The sequence below is a fragment of the Meleagris gallopavo genome, chromosome 21 (assembly GCF_000146605.3).
Source record: "Meleagris gallopavo isolate NT-WF06-2002-E0010 breed Aviagen turkey brand Nicholas breeding stock chromosome 21, Turkey_5.1, whole genome shotgun sequence".
NCBI lineage: Eukaryota > Metazoa > Chordata > Aves > Galliformes > Phasianidae > Meleagris > Meleagris gallopavo.
This window is the reverse complement of record NC_015031.2, coordinates 2,895,462-2,905,266: the sequence shown is the minus strand read 5'-3', so window position 1 is coordinate 2,905,266 and position 9,805 is coordinate 2,895,462. Positions and strand designations below refer to the sequence as shown.

General features: G+C 42.0%; 1 protein-coding gene across 1 annotated transcript; it reads left to right on the top strand.

Annotated features, from left to right (window-relative positions):
- The first annotated feature begins 31 nt into the window (after nt 1–31).
- On the top strand, nt 32–9,805 carry EIF4H (eukaryotic translation initiation factor 4H). The gene is made up of 7 exons (XM_031556486.1): nt 32–248; nt 3,873–4,172; nt 5,038–5,102; nt 5,208–5,304; nt 5,905–5,970; nt 7,795–7,953; nt 8,069–9,805. The coding sequence occupies exons 1-7, from the start codon at nt 32–34 to the stop codon at nt 8,203–8,205; spliced, it is 1,041 nt and encodes a 346-aa protein (XP_031412346.1). The 3' UTR covers nt 8,206–9,805.

Genomic DNA, 9,805 nt, shown 5'->3' with positions numbered 1-9,805 from the left:
GGCCGGGCGGGGAGGAGGAAGCTTCCCGTGAATGAAGGATTCGAGGAGGACGGGAGGCCGCGAGCCAGCAGAACGGAAAAGCCCCGGGAGCGGGCGGCGCTGCGATGCCCGCGGCGGGCGGGAGCTGGCGGGGCGCTCCGGTCAGCGCCGTGAGCTGCACGCGGCACCGAGGCACGGGGTGACTCGAAATCACCGAGCCGTAGGAACGGAGCTCAGGAACGGAGCTCGGCTCTGTGACTTCGGTGGAGGTTGCGTGTTTTGGAGGAGGGAGAAGTGGGCTACAAAAGCAATAGCAATTTGGAAGTTTGCCGTAAATCAGGTTAGGAATTTCAGGTAGTCAGTTTCTTGAAGGTTGGTGCAATGCAAGTTAGTGTGCACTAAATTAAAGCAGTAGGCATAAAACTATGAAATAAACTATTTGCAAGCAAATGTTAATGAGTATGCTGCTTTTATAGCTCAGTCTTTCAAGAGGTGCTTTCTAAACAGTGTTGTCATCCTCTGTGGTTAAAGGAATAAACCGGTTTCATTTCTTTGGCTGTTCAGGTAGCAGGGAGTATTGCTGAGATCAGAACAGGGGTGAGTTTTTGTATTTAGATAAAGCAGTACTTAAACTTTCTGAATTAGTTGTTCTGCACGTGTTTATCCTTTGTCTAAAGGGGAGACATCTCAGAGCAAACATGATACAGCTGCTTAGAAATCTGCTTTGACAATGATGACAGCCTGAAGTGGCACTTGACACTCGTAACTAATTCACATGTTGCTGTAGAATCTGCCCTTGTCACTGTAGGCGTGTAACATGAAGTAATAAAGCTGAAATTAAAATGTGCCTTTCATATTCAGATTTCTTGAAGAGAGTACTTAATCTTGCTCTCAGGCAAGAGTCAGATGCATGCTTTACTGAATCAGACTTGAAGTAATTAGTAGGTACCTCTGCAGATGTCCCTGCTAAGTTACTAGCACCCGATTCAAAGATTGTAGTAGCTCCTTCTGCTTCATGTGAGGTCTTATAATGTGCAGCATAGTGAAAACATGGCTGTTAATGCTTGAAGGTTCTGGTTAAAGAATCGTTTTTGATTCCTGAGGGCTCTGGGACTGCAGGAACAGGGAGAGCTCAGTTGAGATGGAGTTTCTTAAAGCTGCATTTTTTCATAACCATTGGTCTGTGTGAAGAGTTAACATGAGATATCAGTGTGACAGATATGAAGTGGCAGTTCCCAACAAACTCTGGCATCCCTGAGACATCTGCCCTGTTCTCTTATTTCTCAGAATTACACTGGAAAAGCGACAGAAGATGTCTGAGACTTGATGGGATGGGATTTTGCTGTACTTGAGATGTCTGGTAGTTACTTCATTTACAAGTGACTTTATTTCAGACAGAAAACATACTGTTAACACAAATAACAAAGGTATAAAGCTTTCTCATCAAAAAGCCAGAGAGATAAGTACAGGACTCTTGTTTAGCTATTAAATAACAGCTCTCCAAAATATTTCTAGTTTGATTTTTTTTTTTTTTTGACACATTTTCTGAAAAGAACAGCAGAACATTGTGAGAGTACCTTCAGAATCATAGCTTGGTTGCTCCTTCACTCCACTTTGGCCTTATGAGGTCATCTGGCTTAGTCCACCAAAAAGTAACCTGATTATAGAGATGCTTCTTCCTGCCTTTGCTAGAAACAAACTTCCTTGGTTTTCTGGAAAAATATCTTTATATACCCACTTCTTCTGTGAAGGTGATGTCATTGTTACCTAATTGTGTCTCAGCAAGAGTTGCACTGAGTAGGAAGTGCAGATGTGAGTACTTTGGTGTGACCCAGGTCACTGAGTTCAGGGGTGTTTTTAATTACAGTGGACTTATTGTTTTATTTTGTTACAAACTGAGCACATTGCTGCAGTCTCATCTGGTTACTGGATTTATTGTGTTACCTTATTTATTTTCAGTGTTGAATAAATGCAGCAAAGTTAGGAACAGCTTCTTCTGGTGCTAAAAAAAATAGTAAAGGCTGTACACTATCCTTGTAGGATGCTACTTGAAACCCTGTTTGTGGCCACTGGTGTTCCTCAAATGATCTAGGATACCAAATATACAGTTATTTCATAACTGAGGCCTTCCTAGAACAATTTGGTGTTAATTCCACTTAATTCCACTTTCTAAGTGGAGATAACTGTAGTTGGAGCCCTGGCTCATACTCTCCTTCCTGCATTGGCACATTGCCTTCCAGCTGGCTGGATCGCCTTGTTGATAGGGCTTTAGGATGTGCCTTCAGATGAATCAGCTCGCTGAGCCAGATGATTGGCAGCCCAATAAACATGGTGAAAATCGGCCTGAGCAATATTGATGTGGTGGAAGGATTTAAAAGTTGAGACTTTAGGCTGTCAATTAAATGTATGGCACTTTAATGGCTGTTTGTGAAGTCACTGATGAAAATAAAGGACGAAGACATTCAACTTCTGCATGTTTCTGAACTTCTTAGAGCAGCTCTGCATCCTTGAGTTCTTTCTTACAGCTCAGTCATGTGGCTGAAGTTAAAATTGCTGTACATTCAGAGCATCAGATATAGAAGCTTTGGTTCTTGAGTGTGTTTTTGGTGTGTTAACAAGAGGAAGGCAGATATGGGATATTGTCAAAAACACTGAAATATGAACCTGGGTAAACCCTGATTAAAGATATGCAGGTTTTGACTCAAATACATGCAGCAACATGCTGATATTGTTGGGGACAGCTCCTGCCTGTTAGCACCAAGAGGCACAAAGGACAGGCTTACCTTGCAAGAGTTAAGGAATCTTATGCAAGATTTCAACGTTATGTCATTCATTTGCAACAAAATATTTATTCTGGAACGAAGAAGGGAAAAAAAGGTGAGCAAATACATTGCTTGTCCTCTGGATTTTTGGCTGCATGCAACTAGCCAAAATAATATTTGACCCTCTGCAGAAAACTAATTAGTCCTTGCCATCCTAGCAAATCCTGGTTTAATACGCTTTGTGTTCCAGCATCCTTTTAAATGCACAGTGACTGCCTTGGAAAGGGAGCAGGCATGAACAAAATCCAGTACAAGCAAGGTATCGAAGGAGAGAACATGGGCAGAGTTAAAGGTAGCCATCTCAGATAACTCAGTCTGCTTAGGCAACACAGATGGCATTGCAGGGTTGCCTGGGGCATCCTGCAGTCAAGAAATCCAGGAGCTGTGAGTGAAGGGCCTTTGCTCTGTGTTATAGAGATCAAAGTTATCTTTAGATGCTTAGACTGTATGGGAGATTAACACAGATGTGTAGATTAATATGGTGAAGATTTTAGCTGGCACTTTTCTAGTTCCTCAGCAGCCAGTGCTGATGGATTTAACTGAGGCTGAGAAAGGGTAGGAAAAGACAACTTTGTGGTTCACGAATAAGGCAGAAGAAAAAAAGGAAGAAGCAAACATCCAATTTCTTGTTTCTTAAATTGTTTTTTTTTTCTGCCTTTAGAATGTCTTGTTCAGCTAAGCTGTTCAGCATGTGTTCCAGATCATGTACCCTTTAGATATCTGACAGCTGATCCCTGCAGTGGCTTTTCAGGGTCAAAAGATGTTTAAACTGTTGTGAAATTGATGATACGCATTTGATTGAATGCTTTGTTTCCACGTAAGCTCCAGGATAGGCCTGTGCCATGCAGGTATTTCTTTGCTGCTATGAATTATTCTTAAAATCTAGTCTGGGCTGTGTGTTTTTTTTTGTTCGTTTGTTTTAGAGTAGTGAACAGTGTGGATAGCTCTACACTGCTGCAGTCTTAATGGCTTGTGATAGAGGGAAAAAGTTCATCTTCTCCCACTGGAGTACTGGTCAGGTAATACAGTAAAGCAGAGAGCAGGACTGTTGTGGAGGCGATGGGTACAGATAAAGGGCTTCTAACAGAAGCTGGGGAGAAAACCCACTCCCAAAAAGTCAGTCATTGTCATCCTGCTCTACTGCTGTGCTGGGAATCGCGTTCAGAAATGGGCTGTGCTTTTTCACCAGGTCTCGTGGTGGTGGCCTTGGTTCTCGCAAACAGAAAGAGCTGCCAACAGAGCCCCCCTTCACAGCCTATGTGGGAAATCTCCCCTTCAACACTGTTCAAGGAGACATAGATGCCATCTTCAAGGATCTCAGCGTAAGGAGTGTACGACTAGTCAGAGACAAGGAAACAGATAAATTTAAAGGTGAGTGTTCAGAACTGCTTTAGTTTTGGATTGTTTACTGGGAGGAGAAAATTATCTGCTTTCAAAATCTTTTTAATGACTAATTTCAGTCTCCACTGTAAAGTTAGTTTGTTCTGCCATGTTGACTTACATGAGGTCTTTCACCAACAAATGAGTTAATATTGGCCCCCTCATGAAAGACTCTTAAGCCTTGTTTGGTTTTTTTTTATGTTTTGCAATAAAATTGAAGTATCTTACCTAAGATTGAACATCTTAAGTTTTGAGTGGGTGCATAACCTTTCTTTAGCTCAGAAGATTCCCATTGCTTTTCCTTTTTAATATATAGAAGAGCAGCTAGGTAAGCCATTCATGTGCGCTTGTGTTAGAGTAAGTGAATCATATTAACATCGGAAGTAGCTTGTGGAAAGGAAGTGTGTTTCTAAGTTATTTTGATAGAGGATGAAGGTTTAATGCAGGGAGTTTGAGAAAAGGCATAGTGAATTCACTAAGCGATGTGACAAAATCAGGTTGCCAGCCAGCTTCTTGTTTAAAGATGCTAATAACAGATGTCAATATTCAGCTAAGTACCTGTCTTAAGTCACAAATCAAATGTAGCCTGTCTTGAGAACATAAAGGGAAGGAAACTGTCAGGCTCCTACTTGTGTAGTGCCCTTGCAGAGTTCTGCTGCACGAGCTGTCCGAGCTGTTAATAACCATAGGTATAAGTTACAAATGAGTTCATCTTTAATGATGCTTGATTGGAGTCATGTACATCTTGCACTTATCCCTGCTCATAGCTGAAAGAGAAGGGAGATATTTGGGAAGAGCAGCTTCTTCTAAATGCCTTCTAAAATGCTGGTATTGACTTATGAGGTTCTTCTTACAGGATTTTGTTACGTAGAGTTTGATGAAGTGGAGTCACTCAAGGAAGCTCTTACATATGATGGTGCAGTAAGTATATTTCCAATTAGTTTATGAAATCTGTGAGCACAAGTCTCACATTTCTTGGCAGCCCAGCTAGCAAATTCTGAAGGGATTCTCCTCTTTATTTAACAGCTTTTGGGTGACCGATCACTCCGAGTGGACATAGCAGAAGGCAGAAAACAGGATAAAGGTGGCTTTGGTTTCAGAAAAGGCGGACCTGATGACAGAGGTGACTTCTATTTTCCTAGATATATGCTTTTTAAATGTAGCTATTGTAGTGATGACTTTTGGTGTGAACTAATGCATGCAAGGCACACAAATCAACATGAAGACTGTACAGGAAGGAGAATTTGTATGCATTGTCTTAAACGTAGCTGCTGCCACTCCTGAAATGCCTGGAGTAGATGTGCTTTGTGTCCAAGAGCTGAATGTGTTGTCACTCCTAACCCAGGAAGTGAGACCAGTACCCCTAGCAATGTGCACTGCCTGGCAGAGGACAATCATAAGCCCAAGGGTCTGATCTGCTACTATTTTCTTACAATATAAGAAAGTGAGTAAGCGATATCTCATGTGAGAGCAGCCTTTCCTGTTGATAAAACTAAATTCACTGAAGTTTTTCATACAGCGTGTATTAGAGAAGCTTTCCTGACCACATATTTTTGGTTAATACAAACTAATCTTCCTTTCCAATGAAACTTGGCAGTACTGAAATGAAGAGTTTCCAGCAGCGTGGCATTGGATATTGAAGGACTGGACTTAGGTTTGGTGTCCCCTTGATCAGTCTTTCCCACAGCTTTAGACCTGAACACAATTGTGGCTTTTTTCCTAGGAATGGGAGGAGGTTCCAGAGAATCCAGAGGAGGTGGATGGGATTCCAGAGATGACTTCGGTTCTGGTATCAGTATTAACACTTATATAGGCAGCCTAAAAGGCACTGAAATGTTCTCACTTCCATGTCAGCTACATTTGTCCCCATTTCTGTTTTGATTCAATCTACTGTGTGCCAGCTCTGGATGTGCCGTGGCTACAGTGGAATTCTTAAAGGGGAAACTTGAATTGCTTTGTAACAGAGGAAGTGGTCTTAATTTTAAGTTTTTATGAAATGATTTAGGTGACAGAACATTGAATGTTGGTGGTGATGTCAAGGTTTTAAGCATTGCATTTCTTAGGCATGAACCCAAGAATATTTATTTAATAGTAGCAGAAACAGACAGGTCATGTGGAAAAACTGATCTTGGTGCTGTATTCTCTCAGTGTAGAGGCTTTAACCTGTTAAGATGTAATGTCGTGTGCGTAGTCCTGAAACAAATGACATCTCCAAAGGTGTGTTAGAGTTCCAAAGCATGTTTGCATGCAATTCCTGAAAGTCAGATCTGTTACAGTCATGCAAGTTGCAGCAAATGACTGAATTTGCTGAGTTAGAAGGTGGTGATGGAGCCACCATGTTTGTTTTTGACTTCCAGTTAATTTCTAGTTATAAGTATCCAAGGTGATATTAACACCTGTGCTTTTATCCTCTGAAATTGTGGGTTTGGCCCATTTTCTGTTGGGGAGATGTTGGCAAGTGCAGTGTTGCAATGTCTGGTCTCTGCATGAGTGGAATGGACAAAGCAGAAGGAGTGGTGACAAAGCACACCATTGCCCTAGCATGGAACTGAAGCCTGATGCTGGAGAGAACAAGCTTGCTACGGTGCTATGCTTAACCTGCCTTTGTAGCTAAGCATTCTGGTGTCAGCCTCCATAGCCTTGTAGCTTTTTTGGCAGCTTCTCCAAATACAGATATGCTTCATCTGGACAAGTGATTTGTGTGCCAGAAGTTTAGCGTTTAAGTCTGAGTTGCTACAGAAGCTTTTCTCAGATTCCATTGCACTGGATTAAGTCTTTAAAAATGTGCTGTTTGGCACTGAAGCAGAAAATGGTCCTGCAGCTCTACCAAATGTTAAGTAGGAGCAGAAACGTTCAGATGGGAGCACGACTTCTAAGAGGCTTCCGAAAAACTGATTCGATTCCACTTCAATATTTTACTAGATTGAAATATCTTCCTCCCATTGAATGCAGATGGAATAACAGAGGAATCTGCCCAGATAGTCATTAGTATGGAATGGAAGTCCAGTCAGTGACAGGCAGTTTTTGGTGGGTTTTGATACACAGACTGAAGAAATGTAGTCAATTTCATATTTAAAGTCTGAATTGCATTATTTTTTTTCCTAGCTCTTTCATTAGTGTAGTAAATGCCTAGCCAGTTAATAGCATAAGTGGAAAGCTATGGAGTTTCATTACTCCCTGGTTCTTTTCCCATTTGCTCTATTTATGCAGGTTTCATGCTAAGGGTGTGAGCAGTGTGATCTCCTGGCTGCAACAGCACTCGTGGTACTTCTAGTGTTACCTCTGAATTCACCTTCTAGTGTTAAATCTGAAGTTAAAGTTGAGCACATACTTTAACACTGTTTGACCCCTCCTCAAAGACTGAGCAAGGCTGAGCCTCTAGGTGAATAAATCAGGTTCTGAACGTGGCACAGTATGGTTTTGTATGGAATCTTGTGACTCTTCCAGAACATGTTAGAAATCTGTGAAGCAATCTGTCTACAGACAAAGGCTCTCAGTGCATCATCTTGGACTGGCAACAGTGACTTGCAAGGCTTTCCAGTCATCCAAATAAAAATCTAGATTAAAAGTACTGTGAAGTGTGCCCTTTAAATTCGCCCTTTTCCTTCTTCAGGATTCAAAGATGATGATTTCTTGGGAGGCCGGGGTAGAGGAACTCGCCCTGGAGACCGACGGCCACCAGGTGCCTTAATGGGAACTGGTGGCACTGGTCGTTTCCGAGATGGGCCTCCCCTTCGTGGATCTTCCATGGACTTCAGAGAGCCAACAGAAGGTAAACTCGTCTGTAACACAAGCTTTCCTTTAAGAATGACTGCGGTTTTCTTCATGAGATTAAAGCTGCTACCCTCAAGAGGCGAATCTTAAAACCTTGCTGTTTTTTCTTCCAGAGGAAAGAGCGCAGCGGCCCCGACTTCAGCTCAAACCTCGAACAGTTGGTACTCCCCTCAATCAAGTAGCCAACCCAAATTCTGCTATCTTTGGTGGAGCCAAGCCCCGAGAGGAAGTAGTAAAGGAGCACGACTGAGCTTGGTGTTGAGAGGGAATGGGGAGGCGGGAGAAAACGCAAGACAGTACAGAGTGACTAGCTCTGCTGGAATGTCAACCCTGCAGTTTACCATTCCTGCCATCTGGCATTTGTCCTCTTTGAAACCGAAAACACAGAGCTTGTGAATGCATGTCAGCTGTTAACAAGTGGTTTTTAGTATGTTCTTGGCTTTGCTGTATCTAGTGCCTGCTTTGTGCTGAGTTTCCTCTTCTGTTTCCTTCCAAGCAGCACAGTTGCCAGTAGATAAGGCGGTGTGGCTGCTTCCACGAGTGTGGAGGTCTATGGACAAAGGTGCTGCTTCACTTCCTCCTTTCTGGGTTTATTTTACTTTAGAAGCACAGGTTAGACTTAGTTATTACCCTGTATTGTTTCCTTTCACTTCCTCAGTGCTCCTCTTCTGACCCGCATGTCTTGTTCTGTATTGCTGTGGCTCTGAAGAGGAAAACTGGAGAGTCCAGATGAGTTGAACTGAATAATTTACAGTTCTAACCATGTGGTGAAATACCATTTAGGATAATTGATGAGTAGTTGTGTAGAGCAGAGCCCCTTATAAAACTAAGGCGGTAGCTGCCCTTTCTCACAGGTTACCTGGAAGTATCAATAGCTGCAAATAAAGTTGGCTGACAAGCCTGGCAAATAGGTGAAATCAGTATGGATAAAGCACCTGCCAGCAGAGTGCTGCTGATTGTTTTTTGTAGACTTCAAAATGGTATGATACTGCACTCCTGAGCTTGAGGTTAGTGCTGCAAAACTGTGCCTGCTTGAGCACAGCTGCTCACTGGCTTTTTCTGCTTACATTTCTTTAGGTTTTACATGTTTGGTAAGTTTTTAAATGAAGTTTCTACAGGTAAAATTGACTTTTTTATTTTTCTTTATGGAGTATATACTTTGCCATGCAGTATGTAATTGCCATTATCCCCTGTATTTCTTTGCCCAGTGGTGTACAGTTTTAAGACCTCTGCTTCCACAATACCATTAAAATGGGCAGATTAGAAATAGTTATGCTATAGATTCTCTTCATGTAGAAGTTTGGGTGAAAAGCATTTCTAATTGCTTCATCTCTCTGAACTTGAAGTGTTTCTTGCAGTTGTTGGGTGTTCTGTGTGGGAGGAGGGAGGGGGAAGCTGGCGCTAAGGGGGAGAGAGCACATTATGTTTGAAAACAAAATCTGGATCTATAACACTGAAGTATGGATACATCCAATGCATGAGAAACGTGGGCCCCTAATACCAGTGCTGACAGCTTTCAGATAAAACAATCAGCACACCAAAGTTCTTGGAAGCATGGCTGCTTCACTACCAGCATTGCTGCTAGTGGTGAATTTCTTCTCTAAAGTTACTTTGTAATGTCAGAGTCCCAGCAACTCACAGAACTACTCTTTCCTTCCTTCTGCCTGTCACTTAATCTGCTTCTGAGATAAGAACCATTTGTCTAACACTAATAATTTAAGACAGACATGCATTTGTGTGGTTGTATTCCAAACCAATTAGTGACCTATTTACATCTTCAATGTGGAAAAGATTTTAAGAACAAACTCCCATATAAAATTCACCTCTAGTCAAGACAGTTGACTTTTAAA

What these genes read in the sequence shown, in the direction of transcription:
- EIF4H (XM_031556486.1), top strand. Translation starts at nt 32, where the DNA reads ATGAAGGATTCGAGGAGGACGGGAGGCCGCGAGCCAGCAGAACGGAAA. An exon ending in GCTCTGTGACTTCGGTGGAG is followed by an intron (nt 249 to 3,872) that starts GTTGCGTGTTTT and finishes ATGGGTACAGAT; the next exon opens with AAAGGGCTTCTAACAGAAGC. An exon ending in AGGCGGACCTGATGACAGAG is followed by an intron (nt 5,305 to 5,904) that starts GTGACTTCTATT and finishes CTTTTTTCCTAG; the next exon opens with GAATGGGAGGAGGTTCCAGA.